At 33.7% G+C, this 23,059-nt stretch overlaps 1 protein-coding gene across 1 annotated transcript in view; it reads left to right on the forward strand.

Annotated features, from left to right (window-relative positions):
- PGR (progesterone receptor) overlaps positions 1-23,059 on the forward strand; it is an 83,704-nt gene that overhangs the window by 51,506 nt on the left and 9,139 nt on the right. Inside the window, exons 4-6 of the mRNA XM_069469029.1 lie at positions 11,179-11,484; positions 21,264-21,408; positions 22,813-22,943. Coding sequence (XP_069325130.1) covers positions 11,179-11,484; positions 21,264-21,408; positions 22,813-22,943 — 582 coding nt within the window. The remainder of the gene's footprint in view (positions 1-11,178; positions 11,485-21,263; positions 21,409-22,812; positions 22,944-23,059) is intronic.

A 23,059-nucleotide genomic window follows, 5' to 3' on the forward strand; every position in this document is an offset into this window, starting at 1 on the left:
CTGTTACTTTTTCTTGAAATAGAATAAGCCCTTTTTGATCTGAAATTGTAAATCTTTTTATATATTAGCAAAATATTCTTTTACCTTCAAAGATTTTTTTTCTGTTTCATGTTTTCTTTTCTTTTTTATAGATCCCAGTAATAATCTGTATATTGGTTTTCTGTTATCTGTCTTCCACATCTGTCATCTTTTATTTCCTCACTCTGATCTTAGTCCTTTTATACTTCACTTGGTGATTTTTCTCAAGTCTGAACTTTGTCATTAGCATAGTTTTTTACACTGGCAGTTCTCTTCTTTTATTTTTCTAATATAGTTTTTAAATCTATAAGGTCATTTTTTCTCTGCCATCTCCCATTTTACCTTATTCTGTCTTGTAATTATTTTAAATTTTATTTGATGTTTTGTTTCTCTTCTTTGATTTCTTGAAACGTAGATGCCAGCTTATCTTTGAAATGCAATGATGGTATTGCCTAAATCCATTTCTTGTAATTTTTACTCCAACTTGTATTCTTCATCTGAGTTTGCCTTTACTTTCTCTTTTTATTATTTCTAAAGATATTTTTGTTTGAGTTCCATACTATATATCTGTTATTTATTACGCATTTAAATCTGTGTCATTCTATCCTGACCTGCTGTTTGACTTAATCATTGTTAGTCAGCTTCCCCCGTTTCCTTTCCTGTTTACTCATGCCTTATTTTGAATATCCCCTTACAATTTGAGCCAGAAGACTTGAAATCTCAGTTATATGGTTAGATATGGAAAAGAAGGAAACAGTGATTGGGATATAAATGTAGCTATGATAGAAAGGTGTCAACAGCTGAAGTTTGTAGGCATATGTAAACCTCCAGACATTCTACTATAAAATATGCTAACCCCTTTGCCCTAGAATTGTGTCTTTTACTAAAGGGAAATTCCCTTAGATTTCTTTCCATTCTTCAGGAAGTAGATGTTATATGGCAGAAGGCCAGGTTATTGTGGAATTCTTGCAGCAAACAGGTTTTTGTTGCTGGGCAATTATTGATTTATTCAACAAAATTATTGAGTACCTACTAGGTATGAGGTGCTGTACTATCATCAAAGGGTTTATATTTTAGTTGAGGATAGATACAATAAAATAAATGCATAATATAAAATATTGCTGTCTGATGGAGCATGATAAATGCTAACAAAAAAATAAAACAGAGAAGCAGGATAGATGTTAGTGGTTAGTGTACATTTGTTTCTGTTCAGTCTAATATGATTACTAACTCCAAACATAATTCCCAATTTTTCATTACTTCTCTCTACTTAACTTCTTGTTTGGGGTGCCCCTCAGATTTAGAAAGCTAAGTCATGGGAAAAGTAGTTAGTATGAACATGTGATCCTCATCCAGCTGGTTTTTTGCCATCCTGTTATGAAAATGAATTCTGTGGACTTAAGTTCCCTGTAGCCTTTATATGCTTCCCAAGTGAAGGTCATCTCACCCACCACTTTTAACATATATTAGATATCACATGGATTTGGTATGTGTTCCAGGATTCTGCATTCTATTCTGTTTCTCTAAATTCTCATTCCCATGCAAGACAGTATCACGTTTGGATTAGGGTAGTTATTATTATCAATTTTAATACATAGTATGGCATATATTAAAATCACAGTTGCTCTTTTAACAAAATTTTCTTAGCTACCTATCCTCACACACATTTATTCTTCTCAATGAACAGTAAAACCATCGTTTCCAGTGCTCCCCCAAAATTGGATTCTGATCAAAATAGTATAAAATTTTTGTATTAATTTGAGCAGGACTGACACTTTAAGGTTTCCAATTTAGGAACATGATATGTCTTTTAATTAATTCACATTTTTTATTCCTAAGACAGAATTTTGTAGTTTTAATATAGATATTTTGCTTTTCTTAAGTTTATTCTTATTTTATAGCTTTCATCCCTCTTGTGATAGAAAATTATTTTCTATTCTTCAAATTGTGATTATTGGAACTAGTGAAACTGGTAGTTTTTATAGACTTATTTTCTTTCGAGCATATAATTAAATTATGTCAATAATTTGATAAATTTTTAGTGGTCCTTTGAGTTTTGTAGACATAATCATATTATCTGAAAATAAAATATTTTATTTATCAATGTAATATTTGTTGCTGGGTTTTGGTAAATCGTCTTTATACTTTTCATTTTTTACTGTGTTTTTTTTTTTTTTTTTAAGTAATGGCTCCTGGGTTTAGCAAAAAGCCTTTTATTAGTCTGCTGTAACAAATGACCACAAATTTAGTGGATTAAAACAAAACAAATTTATTATCTTACCGTTAGAGAGGTCAGAAGTCTGAAATGGTTCTCTCTGGGCTAAAATCAAGGGGTCAGCAGGTCTGCATTCCTTTAGGAGATTCTAGGGGAAAATCCATATTCTTTTTTTTTTATTTATTTTTTATGTTTTTTATTATTTTTTTTAATTTCAGCTCATTATGGGGGTACAAAAGTTCAGGTTATATATAGTGCCCATGCCTCCCCATCCCCCCGAGTCTGAGCTTCAAGTGTGTCCATTCCCTAGACAGTGCACATCGCACTCATCATGTAGGTGTGCACCCATCCCCTCTCCCCACCCCATCCCCCCCAGTCAGAACTTCAGGCATGTCCATTCCCCAGGCAGTGCGCATCGCATCGCACTCACCAAGTAGGTATACACCCATCCCTTCCCCCCAGCCCCCACCTCTGTCGGATACCCAATTGGTGTTTTCCCAAATGTGCACTTAGGGAAACCAGTTTGCTGGTGAGTACATGTGGTGCTTATTTTTCCATTCTTGGGATACTTCACTTAATAGAATGGGTTCCAACTCTCTCCAGGAGAACCAAAGAGATGCCATATCGCCATTATTTCTAATAGCTGAGTAATATTCCATGGTATACATATACCACATTTTGCTAATCCATTCATGAATCGATGGGCATTTGGGTTGTTTCCACATCTTTGCAATTGTGAATTGTGCTGCTATAGACATTCGGGTGCAGGTGTCTTTTTTATAGAATGACTTTTGTTCTTCTGGGTAGATGATGCCCAATAATGGGATTGCTGGATCGAATGGTAGGTCTACTTGAATCTGTTTAAGGTATCTCCACATTGCTTTCCACAGGGATTGCACTAGTTTACAGTCCCACCAGCAGTGTATGAGTGTTCCTGTCTCTCTGCATCCATGCCAACATGTATTGTTTTGGGACTTTTTGATAAAGGCCATTCTCACTGGTGTTAAGTGATATCTCATTGTGGTTTTGATTTGCATTTCCCTGATGATTAGAGATGTTGAACATTTTTTCATATGTTTGTTAGTCATTTTTATATCTTCTTTTGAGAAATTTCTATTCATGTCATTTGCCCACTTTTTGATAGGGTTGTTTGATTTTTCTTACTGATTTTCCTGAGTTCTAAATAGATTCTTGTTATCAGTCCTTTATCTGATGTGTAGTATGTGAAAAGTTTTTCCCATTCTGTAGGTTGTCTGTTTATTCTCGTGACTGTTTCTTTAGCTGTGCAGAAGCTTTTTAATTTGAGCAGGTCCCATTCATTTATTTTTGTTGTTGCTGTGATTGCCTTAGGGGTCTTCTTAAGTTCTTTGCCTAGGCCAATGTCTGTAAGAGTCTTTCCTACGTTTTCTTCTAGAATTATAATAGTTTCCAACCTAAGGTTTAAGTCTGTTATCCACCGTGATTTGATTTTTGTGAGAGGTGAGAGCTGTGTGTGCTGTTTTAGTCTTCTACATGTGGCTATCCAGTTTTCCCAGCACCATTTATTAAATAAGGAATCTTTTTCCCAGAGTATGTTTTTGTCTGCTTTGTCAAAGATTAGATGGCTATGTGAGGATGGTTTTATATTTGGATTTTCTGTTGTGTTCCACTGGTCTGTGTCCCTGCACTTGTGCCAATACCAAGCAGTTTTAATAATTACAGCCTTGTAGTATAGGTTGAAGTCTGGCAAATTAATACCTCCCATTTTGTTTTTGTTGCTTAAAATTGCTTTTGCTAAACGGGGTCTTCTCTGGTTCCATACAAAGCGTAAAATTATTTTTTCTATATCTGTGAAAAATGATGTTGGTAATTTAGTAGGGATTGCATTGAATCTGTAGATAACTTTGGGCAGTATAGACATTTTAACAATGTTGATTCTACTGATCCATGAGCATGGTATGGTTTTCCACCTATTTACATGCTCTGCGATTTCCTTCCTCAGTGTTTCATAGTTCTCCCTATAGAAGTCCTTTACCTCCTTAGTTAAATATATTCCTAGGTATTTTATTTTCTTTGTTGCTATTTTGAAGGGTATTGAGGCCTTAATTTGGTTCTCCATTTGACTGTTATTGGCATATATGAATGCCTCTGATTTGTGTGTATTGATTTTGTATCCTGAGACTTTACTGAATTCATTGCACTTTGCTTCTTGTGGAGACTGCCCATATCCCTTGGCTCGAGGCCCCTTTTCATCTTCAAAGCCAACAATGGCCAAGTCTTATCAAGATGCCATCTCTTTGATTCTGACCCTTCTGCCTCCCTCTTCCCCATTTAAGTACCCTTGTCATTATCTTTGTAGCCCACCAGGGTAATGCAGGATGAGCTCCTTGTCTTAAGGTTAGCTGATTAGCAACCTTCCTTCCATCTGCAACTTTAATTCCCCTTGCCATCTAGCATAACATATTTACTAGGTCCTGAGATTAAGACCTGGACATCTTTGGGGAGCCATTGTTCTGCCTCTTATAGCCTTTTTGTTATTAATATCTATTGATAAAAATCATGTGATCTTTCTTCTTTGATCTGATGCAATGAATTATAGTGGTAGATTTTCCAGTGGTGAACAACCCTTTTCTTCTCAGAACAAACGCTGCTGGAATATGGTATAGCGTTCTCTTTTTAATTCTACACAATTCAATTTGCTGATAGCTTATTTAGAATTTTTAGCTTTATACTCATAGGACAAATTAATCTATATTTCTGGTGTGATGTTTTTATGGTTACACTTGTATCATAAAATGTATAGAAGAGGTTTTGATTTTTTTCTCTACTTCAAAATAGCAAAAAATGTCTTTAAGGGAGATAGAACTTAGGCTGTGCAACTCTCTGATATCAGAGCCAATTTTGGTAATTTATATTCTGATGTAAAACGTTCTATTTCCTGAATTATCAAATTTATTCCAATAAAGTTGTACTTTATATTCTATTTTAATGCTTCTAATTGTTTTAGTATCATTTTTCTCATCCCTAATGTTATACTTTTTTTCTCCTTTCTTTTATAGTTTGATTTTTTGTTGACTTTTCTTTTTTCCTAATGTCTTAACTGAATTCTTAGCTCACTTATTTTCAGTCTTTTTTACAGAGTAAAATTATATAATGCTGTATTTTTTTTTGCATTTAGCTATATCCCAAAGGTATTCATTTGAAGTGTTATTTTTTGTTAATATCCAGATAATTAGTAATTTTATGTTGATTTCTTCTCTAGTCCAGGACTTAGTTTTTCAATCCCAAGTTAATTTTGATTTTTAATGAAATTAATCATATTATGGGCAAAGAAAATATTGTTTTAATTTTTTTAGAATTTATTAAAGTTTGTTGTATTGAGTAAATGTTATATTGTGTATGTTATGTTAATGTTCCTTGAACATAAGAAAATATACTTTTGTATCTTATGTTAACAGTATTCTATAAATTGTGTAGGACATTATATGATAAAATTAAGCTTTGTTTTATATTTTAAGGGTCTTATATATCTGTGCTTATTAACGGTCCACTTAACATGTAAAATCTGAAAGAAACGTATTGATATTTTTACTCTTATCATGTTTTATCTCTTTTTATATTTTTCTTTTTTAGGGATTTTTCTAAATATTTGGTTTGTATGTTTGCTATATGAAGACTTATTCCTATATCATCTGTAGGGAAGTAGCCTTTATTTTTACTTAATATCCACACTTGTCTCATTTTAATGTCTTTGGATGTGAATTCTACTTTATCTGTTGTTATCACTATTCCTACTTTCCATATATTATATTTGCCTGGTTCACCTTTTCTCATTTTTTAAATTTTCAACTGATTTCCTATGTTTTTTCTATGTTTCTTGTAAACTATAAGTAGAATTTTGGTTTTTTAACCCAATCTGACCTTCTTTTACTTTGACAGAGAAATTTAGTCTATTAACAATGTGTGCTAATCAATATACAAGGTTTTATTTCTCCCAACACATTTTATGTCCCCTGTATGTTATGCTTCCCCATTATTACCTTGTTTCCCTTTTCTTTATTTACTTTGCTAACTTGGCCAAGTTTCCCTTTATTTTCTTTTTCCTGTTTAATCTTTTCTATTAATTTGGAAGTTTTACTCTGCTTTTCCAAATTGCTCATGTCTACATTCCCATCCTGAACAGTCATAATTCCTATATTCGTCCTTTATTATATCAGAATTAAATAATTATGCTTGCACCATTTCACCAAATTATTTTATTAACACACTCTGAAGTTTAGAACCTTGTCTTTACTCCCCTCCTCATTCACTAAAAACTTTTTGCTGAGGTAGTTCAGAATTTTTACTACTAGACTATACTTAAGCTTTCACTTCTAATATACATTTTCTCTCTCAAGAACCTTTCTTATGACTTGTCCTATAAATTCATTCTCATAGTATCATTTAGATGCAGTTATATATTTCAAGAATAATTATGCAGTACTGGACTCTTCATCTTATCCTTTCAATGCATGCTGTTTGAATAAGCCATGCTTTTTATTATAAAATATTTTATTTGTACAAAAATATACACACATAACGCATATGACATATATAAAACAAAGTAATTAACATCCACATGTCTGCTCACCTGGATGAATATAAATATTCCCAGTATTCTTGGATCTTTCCTTCCTGATCACATCCTTTTGACTCTTTCTTCAGAAAAACTCTATATCTTGAATTGGGATTTATCATTCTCTTGTATTATTCTATAGATTTTCAGAATATCTATGTGCCCCTCACCAATACATTCTTTAGTTTTGAGGGTTTTTTCCACATATAGAAATGGTATCATGTGGTATGTATATTTCTGCAATTTGATCTTATTGCCTAATGAAATATTTATGAAGTTCTTTGATTTTGATGTGTATTATCCTGGTTTATTCATTTTTTATACACTATCTTATTCCATTCTATGAGTATCTGTCATTTATGCATTCTCCTGTTGATTGACATTTGCTTCCACTTTGAGGGTGTTAAATGCAGTGCACCTGTGAACATTCTTGCACATGTCTCCTGGAGCTCATGTGTAAGAGTTTCCACAGGTAAGGTACACACCTGCATTTGGGATTGCTGATAGTAATATCTGTTCATCTTTGGCTTTACTAGATAATGCCAAATTGCTTTCACAGTAGTTGTACCAATTTACCCTCCACAGCATCTCTGTGTGAAAGTTTCTGTATTCTGTGTCCTTGCCATTTTGGGTGGATGGTTTCTCATTGTGGTCTTAATTTGCATTTCACTGGTTACTAATGAGATCCATCATATTTTTGTGTTTTTGTTGTCTATTTATATTTTTCTTCCTCTCTGAAATGTCTGTTCATGCCTTTTCTTTCTGGTTTGTAGGAATTCTTTATATGTTCTACATATAGATATGTAAATATCTAATTATAGGATACGCAAGAACAGCCTGTTCAGTAAGGTGATATTCAGGCAGAAATCTAAATGAAATGAGGGAGAAAGCCATATACGTATCTAAGGAAAGATCATTTCAGGCAGAGGAAACAGTATAAACGCCCCGAGACAGGCACACAGTGGACAAGTTCCAAGAGCAAGATGGATGGAGCAAGGGGGAAAGTTCAAGAGAGACTGTCCATGCAAGAGGATATTGGGCCTTTTGAGCTTGACAAAGAATTTGAAGTTCATTCTAAGTAGGATCAGAAGTCACTGAGAGTATTGAGCAAGGAGTGACATAGTCTGATTTAAGTTTTTAAAGGTTCACTCACCTGTATAGAGAATAGACTATAGAAAAGTGAAAGCTGGGAAACCAGCCAGCACATTGTGCAATAGTCCAACTGTGATAGTGGTGACTGAAATTATGGTAGAAGCAATGGAAATGGGGAGAAGGGATTGAATTTGAGTTATATTTTCATGGTGACCCATCAAGATTTGCTGTGATGAATTGGATATGAGATAATAGAATAAGTGAGGTATCAATAATGACTGTGGAGTTTTTGGCCAGAGCAAGTTCATAAATGGAGTTGCAAACCTAGAAGGTGTAGTTATTGGGCCAGTGCATCAAAGTTCTGCTCTAAACATATTAAGTTTGAGTGGAAAAGCTGAGTAGACAGTTAGAATGTTGGATCTAGAGTTCCTAGAAAAATCTGGGACTAGAATTATAAATTTGGTGATCATTCATATCTAGATGATATTAGACATGTAGGACTAGATGCAAACACCTAGAAAGAGAGTATAGATATTTAAGAGAAGTCTGAGGATTGAGCTCTGGGAACTCCAAGATTTAGAAGTTGAGAAGATAAAAAAGAGCCAACCAGGGAGACTAAAAGAGTGGCCACAAGAGTGAGGTATGTGGAAGCCAAGGGAATAAAAGTATTGTAAGAAGCAGAAAACAATCAACTGTATTAAGTACTACTGATGGGTCGATTAAGACAAGGACTGAGAATTGACCACTTTAGGATTGGAACAAATCTTAAAAAACATTTAGTTCAAACTTTTTGCTCTTTCTCACAATCTCTTGCCTATACCTCTTCTCCAGAATCCCACATGTGAAAACGCAACCCATGCCTGAAATTCCAGGGTGATTGTGTTAGTGGGTAGAAAGACTTTGGGCTATAGACTCCACATAATCCACTCTCTGCTACTCTGACATTGGGCATGGCATCTTCTCTACTCTTCATTTTTCCAATTTATGAATGAAGTTAATCATACTTACCTTTCAAGATTGTTGTGAGGCTAAATGATACATATATATAAAATTCCTGGCATATAGAAGATATTCCATTAATTTTGCTTCCCTTCCCTTTGTGACTCATTTCTTCCTCAGAAAGCCTGTTTGATTTCTTTAAACAATATTGAATCCTTTTTGTTTATTGATGCTGACAATTGTTTCCCTGTCACTTACAAGTTCTACATCAACTTTTTGGGGCTTTATAGAACACGTGTAGTCCATTTTCTTTATGACAGTACCATGAACCCAGAAATCACAAAGGCAAATGCTACCTACAGAGACTAAGTAGGTAACTTAACTGGGTGCAATGGCAAGACTTAAGAAAACAGATCATTGGCTTACCCTCAATTTGTGGCAGGAACTGGGGAAACTGGAGTGCTCATGTTCCATCCAAAAGCAGCAGCTGCAACTCAACTTTAACAGATTTTGGCCACCATAACTAATTCAGGTATGTTCTCATAATTATGGTCATCATTGTATGAGCCAAACAAAACATGTCTATGGGTAAGATCAGGTACTAGAGCTAGCAAATTGCAACCTCTCCCTAAATAATTGCAAAGTGTTATCAGGCTTCCTTTAGCTAAACAGCCTAGTCACTTCATACTATACTGATAAGAGTCCATGCCTGGCACAGAGCAGATGGGGCTGAATCCAACTTGCTCTCAGATCACCAAGACTTTCTTTAATTCACCCAAAACAATCTGTGAACTAGCAGCAGCCCAGATAAACATCCTGGCCTTCTTTAATTATTTCTCATGAGCAGATTCTACTCATCTCACCATCATACTTTTTTTTGCCCCAATATATCACAATCCATCAAAGTAGAAATTCTAGAATATAATCGTGATCTGACCAGCACAGTGTATAGACTCTCTCCTCCCTTAATTTAGAAAAGGAGGATTCTTAATTTTGGGTCCTTAGATCTTATAATAGTTCATGGATTGATTCCAAAGGATCTATGAACCCACTGATATCGTATAACAGATTTTGTGGGGTTTGCATATATATGCACATCTTTTAACAGATTCTTAAAAGAATAAAACCCAGAAGACTTAACAGCCACTATAGACTATGTTCCAATTAATGTAATCTGTAACATTAGCTTTTGGAAGCCTGTTCCATCAGAATATTGACCAATACTGAAATGCAAATTAAAACCACAATGAGATATCATCTTACCCCAGTCAGAATGGCTTTTATTAAAATGAGAAAAAATAACAGATGTTGGCATGTATGTGGTGAAAAGGGAACACTTATACACTGTTGAAGGGAATGTAAATTAGTACAACCTCTATGAAGATCAGCATGGAGATATTTCAAAGAACTAACAGTAGAACTACTATTTGATCTTGGCAATCCCTACCACTGGATATCTACCCAAAAGAAAAGAAATCATTACATCAAAAAGATACCTACACTCATGTTTATCACAGCACAGTTCACAATCACAAAGATATGGAATCAACCTAAGTGCCCATCAACTGACGAGTGTATAAAGAAAATGTGATTTATATATAAATTAACATATACATACACAAAACATGGAGTTTTACTCAGTTATAAGAAATAATGAAATAATGTCTTTTGCAGTAACTTGGATGGAACTAGAGGCAATTATCCTAAGTGAAGTAACTCAGGAACAGAAAAATAAATACCACATGTTCTCAGTTGTAAGTGGGAGCTCAATTATGGCTACACAAGGACACAGAGAATGGCATAATGGACATTGGAGACTCAAAATGGGGGACAGTAGGACGAGGTGAAGGAAAAATTATTTATGGGTACGATGTACACTGTTTAGGTGATGGGTACACCAAAAGCCCAAACTTCACCACTATACATATAATGGAACTAAACTTGTACCCCCTAAATCTATTAAAATGAAAAAAAAAAGGAAAGAAAGTAAATAGAAGGTTAGAAACAAACAAATGAAAAAGAATATTGACCAGTACTAATCATTTTCTCTACTGAAAGCTCTGTCTTTTCATTCATGTCTTTTCATACAAAGCCCCACAACGCCCTGCTACACACTGGTGTAATTATCCACACTCCACCAACCCAATGAATGGTGATGTAATTAATTGTTTAAGTCTGATACCTAACATTTTTTCATTTTATTTCATTTTATTAGATTGTTGCTAAAGTCTATAATGCTATGATTCTAAGACTTAAGAAAAATAATATTCTGCTGGGAGATTTAGTTCATCTATATTTACATTTTTTTCCTTCTCTATAGGTCGAAAGTTTAAAAAGTTCAATAAAGTCAGAGTTATGAGATCACTAGATGCTGTTGCTCTCCCACAGCCAGTGGGCATTTCAAGTGAAAGCCAAGCTCTAAGTCAGAGGATCACTTTTTCACCAAATCAAGAATTACAGTTGATCCCACCACTGATCAACCTGTTAATGAACATTGAACCGGATGTGATCTATGCAGGACATGACAACACAAAGCCGGATACCTCCAGTTCTTTGCTGACCAGTCTCAATCAACTAGGCGAGAGGCAACTTCTGTCAGTAGTCAAGTGGTCTAAATCATTGCCAGGTAATAATAATTTGTATATAACAGCATGTAATAAAAACGTACCATGTTTGTTGTTCTATTAGATTGTTAAAAGTCTGTGCAGTAAATTAACTATAATATACTTTAATAGCATGTTACAGTAATTCAAAATATTTGTCTAGGATTCTAATATGTGTTACGAGACTATAAAAGAAGTAGAGAACACATTGAGTTTTATTGGTGAATCATGAATTACGTACATGAAATAGCTAAGAAATAGCATAACTTTCTGTGTTCAGCCAGATATTTGAGTAGTTCAGCGTAAGACAAGTTGACCTTTTCCAAAAAAATATCTAATTCATTCTAAACTCCAATTTAACCAACTTGAATTGGTTGAAAATAAAACTGAATGTACCAACTGACATAATAAACCAAAATACAGTATTCAGAGTACAGTGAGGTAATACAAAAGTCAATTAAGAAAACAAAATTTCTAAACATAAATAATTTGCACATGGATAAATGAACCTCCAGTCACTATTTACTCTAATTTTTACCCAAAAGGAGTAGAACCCAGCAACAGAGGGAACTTGGGTTATTTCATCATGAAAGGACTTAGGTCACTGCATTTATCAACTATTTTTGCTCAGTACAGCTCTATCTAAGAGCCAGGTGGTTGAAAGAATTACAAGGATGAAATTCTCACTTGGTTAAAACTTAGAGTGCAGAGGCAGGAGAATGCATATGTAGTCAGTGCTTGTGGAGGTTAGTCCCATAATTAGAAATAGAACTTTAAAAAAAAAATTATATTCTCTTCACACCAATAAAATCCTTATACCACTTCAGACCAATTTATTTTTCTAATATTTGATCAGGAATTAAGCATATTATATTCTTTTAGTTCCCAAGCAAATTCAATAGCTTTTTTAATAAAAAGAATTTCTTCCCAATTTGCCTTAATATGTTTCTCAGTTATTATTCTACCTGAAAGCTTTGAAATACAATAGATGAATCATTATAGAAAATTCAGTTACATGAAAGAGAAAGGAAAATAGATTCCTATTTGTTGAATCTTCTTAAAAATATATATTGAGCAAAGTTAATAAAATTCAATATGCTAGTGGAGATGAAGTAATTTTATAGGAAAATCAAAATGTCCAGGATATTTTTAGGTTCATTCTTACTGAAAGGCCTTGGAAAGGTATTATTTTTTTTTCCAAAAGTTCTAAATGTCTAAAACTTACTGTAAAGTGGTTATCAAATTTGATAGATCTTTATTAAATAAAAATATCACAAAAGCATTGAACTTTTTCTGTTTAAAAACGAGTGTTTAAATGTGTTTAATTTTGTCAATTTTTCTATCATTTAGAAAAGGTAATTTCTTTGATTTTTGTTGTTACAATTCATATTCCTTTTGTTTGCATTTTGAAGGTTCTTTACTATTTAAAAAGATACTAGCTTCAGCTGGCAAAGTTAGGAAATAACTAGTTATAATTAAAAAAATAATTTATTCACTTTGGATAAAAGCTAAATGAGATTTTTAAATTGAAACAATTATCTATCAGGATTTTTTGACCCCACACAACCTCTAAAAAGAATGAGAGGAAAATTTTACATTGAATTTGATAGCAACTTTTTAATATTGCAAAATGTAATTCTGGCTGAAATAAGGAATGAATAAGATATGTTTGGTGAATACCATCATGAGGCAGTGGTTCCCAGTCTTTTCAAGTGTGAGGGTCCCTTAAGTAACATCAAAAATTTTATCATACACTCACCCCACAGTATAGTAATTCAAGCTTTTAGTAGCTCCTGTTTGAGAAAACATATTTGTGCATATGGTTCCTCAGACACAACTGTAGTAAGTACTGGCCTCTGGGGGTTTCATCACTCAAATGTTAAGAAACCACTGACAAATTTATATTGGGGAGAGTATTGGAAAGTAAATTTAGAGGTGTGAGTTATGGGCTGATCAAGGAAGATCTTAAAAGTCAAGGTATGTTTCAGAAATTTAATTATTAATAAGTATTCATTCCCAATTCAGTTGCACTGTTAAATAGTTTCCATCTTGTATATCAGTACTTATAGCAGAATTGATGTAACAGAGAAGTCTGAAGGAAACATTTCCTTTTTATAAATTTTGTCTTGATACTTCAATTAACTTGGTGAAAAAGCTGTTCAGGTCAATGTTTACACACTTTTAAACATTGCAGTTTTGAGTACTTGCCTTATTTCTTGAATTGAGTTAGCCAGACTACTTGCAATTATTTGTATCAGAAGATTGAACAGTAGTTTGCCTAATTTTCTGGCTTTGAAGCATGCCAGGACATCTTTTGAGTCAGTGACAGTCATTGCATCTGTGACAAAGGATGTTTTTCTTCCCAAATCAAAAGGGCAAATCAAATTACTGCCCCCCAAAACAGTGATGAGAGTAGCCTACTAGGAATAAAGATAGGCCTTGATAAATGCTTTTATATAAAGACTTTCAAAAATGATTTTTCTAAAGGACACCTTTTTCCACTGAAATTACTATTGCCTATGTCAACAAAATTTTGTCCTTGTCAAATCATGTGAATATTTTCAGCTTTTAACATGTTTCACATGCTTCTGGGGCTTTTGGCAAAGTAACCATTTCTTGCTGAAACTCTTGCTTTAGCATTTGTCATTCCCCTTACAGGTAAGAATGTTTCTCTCAATTTACACATTTTCTGACTCTTTTGTGGATTTGTTCTTCCACCCACATCATAATTTTGGCATGTCCTGGTTTCCATTCTTTTCTCACTCTCATGGGCTCATTCATCGTCTTATCTTTAACTACCACCATATTTCTATGACTCTTAAATACATGGTACCAGCCCAGACCCTCTATCGAACTGTGGACAATATATTTCAAAGGCTTATTACATATCTCCACCCAGATAAACTTCCAAGTCAACATGACCTTCTACTCCATAAACCTAAAACCTTTTTCTGTACCTTGAAATGGCACCTCAGCCAGAATCTTTAGTATCATTCTTGGCTCAGATTCTCCTTCATATCCTGTACAATTAGATGTCAAATTCTGCCAACTCTACATATTAAAAGCATGATTCGTTATACATGCTACTTCTGTTGCTACTGCCCTGACTTAGTTTGGTCCTCATCGTTTTTTTTTTTAACCTAGATTTATGTTGTAACTTCCTGGCTGATTCAATTACCACCAGTCTCACACAGCCTCCAAATGATCCTCTATTCTGCCCCCAGAATCATCTTTCGAAAACAATCATAATCAATATTTTTCTCTTTCCTTTTCAGAGTAAAGTCCAAACTGCTAAGCCTTAATATCCAAAGCTCTTCTGTGATCTGGCTCCTGAATTTGCAATGTTATCTCTTACTGTTCCTTTTTTTTTTTTTTTTTTTGAATTTATTTTTTTCTAGCCTGTCATAAAAATATTTCACAACCCTATGTAGCACCTTTTTTTTTAACTTTTATTTATTATTTCAGCATATTATGGAGGTACAAATGTTTAGGTTACATATATTGCCTTTGCCCCACCCGAGTCAGAGCTTCAAGAGTGTCCATCCCCCAAACACCACACCCATTAGGTGTGTATATACCCAACCCCCTCCCCGCCTGACACCCGATGAATGTCACTACTATATGTGCACGTAACTGTTGATCAGTTAATGCCAGTTTGATGGTGAATACATGTCCCCGCCTGACACCCGATGAATGTCACTACTATATGTGCACGTAACTGTTGATCAGTTAATGCCAGTTTGATGGTGAATACATGTGGTGCTAGTTTTTCCATTCTTGTGATACTTCACTTAGTAGAATGGGCTCCAGCTCTGTCGAGGATAATACAAGAGGTGCTAGATTACCATTATTTTTTGTGGCTGAGTAGTACTCCATGGTATAAATATAGCACATTTTATTAATTCTCTCATGTATCGATGGGCACTTGGGTTGCTTCCACATCTTTGCAGTTGTGAATTGTGCTGCTATAAACATTCTAGTGCAAGTGTCTTTTGCCTTTGGGTAGATGCCCAGTAATGGGATTGCTGGATAAAATGGTAGTTCTACTTGTAGCTCTTTGAAGTATCTCCATATTACTTTCCACAGAGGTTATACTAGTTTGCAGTCCCACCAACAGTGTATGAGTGTTTGTATCTCTCCATATCCACGCCAACATTTATTGTTTTGGGACTTTTTGATAAAAGCCATTCTCACTGGAGTTAAGTGATATTTCATTGTGGTTTTGATTTGCATTTTCCTGATTAGAGATGTTGAGCATTTTTTCATGTTTCTTGGCCATTAATCTGTCTTGTTTTAAAAAGTTTCCGTTCATGTCCTTTGCCCACTTTTTAATGGGCCTGTTTGATTTTTTCCTTGCTGGTTTTCCTGAGTTCTATATAGATTCTAGTTTTCAGCCAGCCCTTTATCATCCTTGGATGTAGCATGCAAATATTTTCTCCCATTCTGTAGGTTGTCTCTTTGCTCTTGTGATAGTTTTCTTGGCTGTGCAGAAGCTTTTTAATTTGATCATGTCCCATTTATTTATTTTTGTTGTTGCTGTTATTGCCTTTGGGGTCTTCTCACCATTCCTTTTCAAGCAACTCTAAGGTTTAGTTCCCCAAATGCTTTTTTGCTCAATTTCTTGCCTCTTTTTTGTTTGTTTGTTTTTTAGCCTGTATTATTTACCCTACCTGGAGGCCTTTCTCTTCTCCCACATATTGCCATGGCTGGTCCCTAACTTAGCCTTCAGGATTCATATCACTTCTCCCTTCCCCTGGGAGGATTTCCCTGAGCATTCCCAGACTAGGTTCAGAAACCCTTTCCTCTCCCATGTATCCCTTGCATTTGTCAACCATAACACTATCACTCTGAGTTATAATTGTTTTCTACTTTTCTGTCTGTCTCATCAGACTGTAATTGTTAAAGGCAGAAACAGCATCTTTCTAATCCTTATGCCTAATCACAAGCATAATGCTTCATCCCAAACGGGTACTTAAAGAATATTTATGGAAATTTAACTTATAAAATTGATATAAAAGTAACTGTATTGCCTTAAATTGTTAAACATTCAGTCCTTATTGATAATAAGTCATCAGATATGTTAGTGATTACACTCATTGTTGAAGCTTCTTTGTGTGCCTTAATGTTCATACTTCTGAATGAAAGTTCATACTTTGTATCAGAAGGTGCTGAGATATTGAATGCTCTGTCATTGTTGTAGATTAGCTGTTTCAATTATATGACATTTGTTATAGAATCACAACCTATGTATTTTATCAGAACTCTAGATGTAAGATCTGAGAACCTATTAGGTCATACAGGCCATCCTTTACTGTATTTTTTATGTATCCTTTATTTTTTAATCATTAGGAATTGGACACCTTGTTACAGGGCTTTTGTCAGGAATTATCAGGTCAAGTCACTTAAAAGGAAAGAGTTTGTTTTTTTAACACTTGTTAAACACAATTAGTGATCATCCATCACTTCTCTGTGTGAAGGTTTTCATTTTGATCATCATCTCAAATGTACTAAGTTTACCTGATCGTTATCATCATTGGGAATTTGATCTCAGTGTTCCCGTCTTTGTTTCAGTATAAAGTAATGAATGATATTACAGTTAATAGGGAAAAAAAATTGCACTTCTGTACCAGGCATGTTCAAGTCGATTTAACATTGTACATTTATCAGAGATTAGCCCTCTAAAAGGTTGAGTAAATAAAGGTTACTTTTCTGAGTTCTAGTCCATTCTGTTAAATGGAAGTATACTTTCTGCTATAAATATTGGTAATTTGATGAATTTTCAGTTATTGCAATAAGATTTAACTTTTATATTACAATTTTTTTTTTTTTTTTTTTTTGAGACAGAGTCTCTCTCTGTTGCCCAGGCTAGAGTGAGTGCCGTGGCGTCAGCCTAGCTCACAGCAACCTCAAACTCCTGAGCTCAAGGGATCCTCCTGTCTCAGCCTCCCGAGTAGCTGGGACTACAGGCATGCACCACCATGCCCGGCTAATTTTTTCTATATATAGTTTTAGCTGTCCATATAATTTCTTTCTATTTTTAGTAGAGATGGGGTCTCGCTCTTGCTCAGGCTGGTCTCGAACTCCTGAGCTCAAACGATCCGCCCACCTCGGCCTCCCGGAGTGCTAGAATTACAGGCGTGAGCCACCGCGCCCGGCCTTTATATTACAATATGATACAAATGATCCTTCTTTCTAGTCATTAATAACCCAGAATGCAGAAACAAAGAAAAAAGCATAAGACAAAAACAAAAAATACGAGTAGGGTAAAGTGAATATGTAAATATAAATGTGGTAGAATCTGTCTTTGGAAAAAGAACAAATGAATTAACTGTTACATAACTTGTAAAATTTTTTAAACTACTCAAAGATTAATAAAAAAACAAAGGCCTAAAGTGAAAAAATATGGCATAGTTAAATCAAATATTTAAGTGTTATGAAAAACTCTCTTTAGAAAGTTATAAAATTGACCAAGAAAAAGAGGTAGAGAATAATAAATATATTCCTGGAGGTTATAGTGAACAAATGTATTTGATTAATCAAACACATTTGATTAATCAAACCTGACTTTCTATGAACCTGTCATTCATATTATATGAAATATATTTTTCAAATATAACATATGTGAAATATATATTCTGGAAAATATATATTCCAGGTAGAACACTTAATTTGTCTTTTGAGTTTTATTACCATTAGTAACATTTATATTTTAGTTGTATCATATAAATTCTATAATAAAAAATGGTTCCTGACATATTTTTTATCTCATTTTGTTTTAATATTAGATACTTCCCATCAGACTAATTAGTGGCTTTCACACAGCCATTATTCCAATGAGCAATTCTGTTACAGGATCCAGTGTTAGATTAATAATAAATATCTGCAAAGTGCTCTGTAATATGTATAATTATCCCATTTGAGCCTTCTAGAAACTCACTGAATTAGTTATCACCATCATTGTGATTTTACCTATGAAGAAATTTAGATTTAGTAATATTAAATGACTTTCCTGAAGTAACATTTAGTAAGTAGTAGAGCCAGGACTGGAACTTGGATTTTCTCTTCCAAACTCCTTCTAATTTATTGAGACATTAGCAATAGAGAGGTTTATTGTGCCTCCAAAGTCCTGATTTTCAAAAGTTAGGAAAATTCACTGATCTTTTATCAAATGATTCTAAATTTTATCAGAGAATTAATTATTCATTTTTGTAAAGCCTCTTTAAATATTCAATTTACAAGTAGCAGTTATATACTAGATTTATTGTGTTAAGATTCATATTTTTTAAAAAAGTTAATGTAGACATCTACTTGTTGCATTTAAGTCATCTGAAAATTTTTAAAAATTATGAAAATTGCATGCCAAAAGGTTTTTTTTTTTTGGCTGGTTATTTAGAGAATCATTCTAAACCTGAGTAAATTAGGAATTCTTGGATGCAAGCAATAAAAAACAACTATGTTAATTATAAAAAGCAAAAAACCCTCTGGCTATCAAAAACAAAAGAAAAAAGAATAATTTGCTGGAAGGACACCAGGGATTCACCGAATAGAAGCTAGAGGACAAGCTTAGAAAATGGACAGAAACCAAAACATCTCTGAAAGGCCAATAAAGGAACATCACAAGTCCACCCATTGCATCCCATATCAGTGGGCACCACTGCCATCAAGAATAAAGAACTGTATCTTTGTCTTTGCTTTAGTTTACTATTTATTTTCTGATTCAAATTCCTGGTAGTATGTGTTCCACAGGCCAAGCCCAGGGCAGGAAAGTCTTCCTTGGTGGGAGGTGAGGAGGAGGGAGGCAGGGCACTTGCTCTCAACAAAGTGAACCAATGGGGAACTCTATCCACACGGAGAAAGAGAGGGAGGAAGGAGGGAGGGTAGGTTAGACTCTGAAGAACACCCCCCTATGAAAAAAAAGGTAAATGTTCACTATGGCATCCCTAATTATGGATATACAATAGAGTTGTTTTTGATCCCAGTGAGGTTAAGGAGGTCTAAGGCAAGAATAACAGTCTTTTTACTATTCACATGAAAATGGGACTATCTGGAGTGTATGGAGAGAAGATAGTCTTTTTCTTTTCTGCTACCTACCTTGAGATGATTAATACAGTCAGGAAATAAATTCCTTTAGCCCTTGATAGCTAATGAATTAAGTTTTGCTTTGGTTTTACTTTTGAAATAGATTATTTATAAGTAGACTTCAATGGATTTCTAGATTTTTTTTTTTTAAATAGATTTATGGAAAATGATTGATGTTCCCACCAAAACACTGTTTTTCTCTGTACCACTAATAAAAGATTTCATCCACTTTCATTGTTTCAACTCAGAAACAAGTAACTTCCAAATATATATTTCTAGCACAGATATCTCCCCATACTGCTAATTCATCTGTTCAATTGCTATCTGAATATTCCCGAGGCCCCTCAAACATGTCTAAAACTTAATATTTGCTCCCAAATCTGTTTGTCCTCTCTTATTTTATCTCAGCAATGATGTTATTCCCATCTAGTATTCAAGCAAACATACTGAAAGATGCATTTGACTCCTCCTTACTCCCATCTACATACAGTTGACAAATCTTTTGATTTTACCCTTTAAATATTTTTCTGATGCATTCCCCCTTTCAATTTGTGTGCGTTGACTTACTTCAGGCTTTTATCATCTCTCACGTGGCTTTTGGCAGTAGCTCTCAACTGTTCTACCTAACTCCAGACTTACTGTCTTGCATCCATCCTCCACACAGCTACCAAAGATCCATCTACAATGCAAATAAGTCTATGTCACTCCCACTCCTCCTTAATAGACATACCCTACCTCCCATGGTCTGACTTCAAACACATCTTTGCCTTTCCCTCCTTTAAGTTCTTCAGTGCTGAGCTGGTGATCTTTCCCTGAGAATTGGGAAAAGATGGAGAGAAGACTTATGACAATTAAGTCAAGATTCATTGGCCCTTTCCCTGCCATCCTCCATCTGCCACCAACACCAGATAACAGCCTAAAAGAGGATAAAAGGTCAAAGTATTCTCACACATACACACACATATATATACAAACACTCCAAACCTCTTAAGCCATATGGAAGTTTAAAACAAGATTGAATTAAATTTTAAAAAACAAAAGTGAACTGAAAACTGTGGAATCTACCTAAGACATAATTAAAGATTGTTAAAGAAAAATCAGATATAGCAAAATCTACAGCACTGGTGTTACAAAATAAAACCAATGTATGTTTAAATTCCAAAGAATTGAGATTCAATAAACTGATTCTGATCAATATTCTGCTGATTCAATATTCTGCTTGGGCATTATCCTTCTTTTTTAGAAAGTTTTTCCTGACTTGCCTCCCAGTTGCCTGGTGTACTCCCTTTAACCTTCTCTATCACAGCACTCATGTGCTGGTCTCTCCTGTTGAGTTGTGAGCTTCATTTTGAGGCTAGGACTGAGTCTTCTTCATCTTTGGAACTCCTGCATTTTAACGCAATGCTATGAACACAAATGGTTCTCATTAAATGGGTGTTGCATGAATGAGTGATAGATGATGGATTCAACTAGCAAATTCTCAGAAATGCCAAATCACAGTGACTAATTTTAAATGATTTCCAAAGTTGCTACCCTTTTTTCATTTTTCATGCTGTATTATTTATTAATACTTCGTGATTTTTAGTGTTAAATACATTGAGATTGGAAACATTATATCACCCTACTCGCAGCTATTTTGAAATTTCTATATATTTTCAACATTTTTTGACGTAATTAGGTGATTCTTGTGATCATTTTACTTTCACATTTATTTGTTTTGCAGGTTTTCGAAACTTACATATTGATGACCAGATAACTCTCATCCAGTATTCTTGGATGAGCTTAATGGTGTTTGGACTGGGATGGAGATCCTACAAACATGTCAGTGGGCAGATGTTATATTTTGCACCTGATCTAATACTAAATGAGTAAGTAGTAACTTTTGCTGTTCTTGTTATTATCCTAAGTGTATATGTAGGATAATTTTAAAATTTATATTTCAGTATATGGTCACACACTTAGTGTCCTAAATGATAAAATTCTCTTGAAAGGCTTCTCAGAGTCACCTCAGGATACAGCTTGCTACGATAATATTAATAAAATTATATCATTTTCAATAATTTGATATTTGAAACTTTTTCATGTTATTTCAGTATGTATTGTAGTTGTCTCAAATACAATTTTTTAAACTTCAAAAATATATCAAGAAATATATTGAAAAATAAAATTAAATGTTTATCAGATTTCAATTTCATACCTTGGTACTAATGATAATAATGAAATAAATGAGAAATATTTTTGCTTGAAAGTAAGACTTACCTTCAAAAAGTCAAAACATTATGGTTCTTCCTACAGGGAAAATGAGACTAATAATTTATTTTAAAAATTGAAAGATAAATATTTCAATTTGCTTTATTATATTTAAAAAGCTGTAATTAATTTTCTACATATAAACTTTAACTGAATAAGAATCTTTTCATGGTAATATTTATAAAGTTCTAATGGTGAATGCTAACTTAGAAGAATATAACTTAATAACTTACACATATATAACTCTTTACAGTTTATAGATAATTTTCATGTGTTTAATTCCATTTTACCCAACAATCCCTTGAAATAGATAAGGAATCAGCATCCTTAATTTTACAGTTTAGGAAACCGAGGCTCAGAAAAATGACTTATCTCTTCTGAGTCAAAATCTAGTTTTCACTATTCCTGTTAGCTTCATTTGACTAATATGAACGTTATGAAACAGCACATGGTTGAGAAAATACCTCAAATAAATTTCCTAAACCTTCAGCATTTGTGTTGAACTTTGTAAATTATTTAATGCTTGCTATGGTAGCGTTCTCTTTTGCTTTTTTCTATATCACCATATATTTCCTCTCAAAAACTAAGTTTCTGTGAACTGAATCAATTATCCCGTTGAATTACATACAAAATGATATGCATATGTTTTCACAGAAAAAAAAATACAAGTAAATGAAGCATTTCTAAGCAGCCATCAGCTCCACATTCTCTACTCCTACAACTTTGCTCTCCTTTCTTGGTTTAGGTATTTAAAGTGTGATAATAAAAGTGAGAAAAAAATGTCAATGTGTATTTAACATAATTTTCTAACTTTAAAATTTTCTAACCTCAAAAATTCAGTATTATGTAAAAGTTGAGATTTTCAAAATTCAAAATGTTAAATTTGTTTATTAAAAGTAGTAGTCATATTCAAGAATATGTAAAGTAATTACCAAAATCACATTCCCTGACAAATTACATAAACTGGCTGAGATACTTTTTTTTCTGTTGCTTTTTCTTCTGTGTGTTGTGTGTGGTGCAAGACAGCGGATGAAAGAATCATCATTCTATTCATTATGCCTTACCATGTGGCAGATCCCACAGGAGTTTGTCAAGCTTCAAGTGACCCAAGAAGAGTTCCTCTGTATGAAAGTATTGCTACTTCTTAACACAAGTGAGTGTGTTCTAGTAACTTAATATAGTTTCTTAATTCATTAGGAAAGTCTCACACAATATGATTATATAATTATATAAGGTAGAAATCTTAGATTGTAAGTATAAAGAAGAAAC

The sequence above is a fragment of the Eulemur rufifrons genome, chromosome 6, assembly GCF_041146395.1.
Source record: "Eulemur rufifrons isolate Redbay chromosome 6, OSU_ERuf_1, whole genome shotgun sequence".
In the NCBI taxonomy this organism is placed as follows: domain Eukaryota; kingdom Metazoa; phylum Chordata; class Mammalia; order Primates; family Lemuridae; genus Eulemur; species Eulemur rufifrons.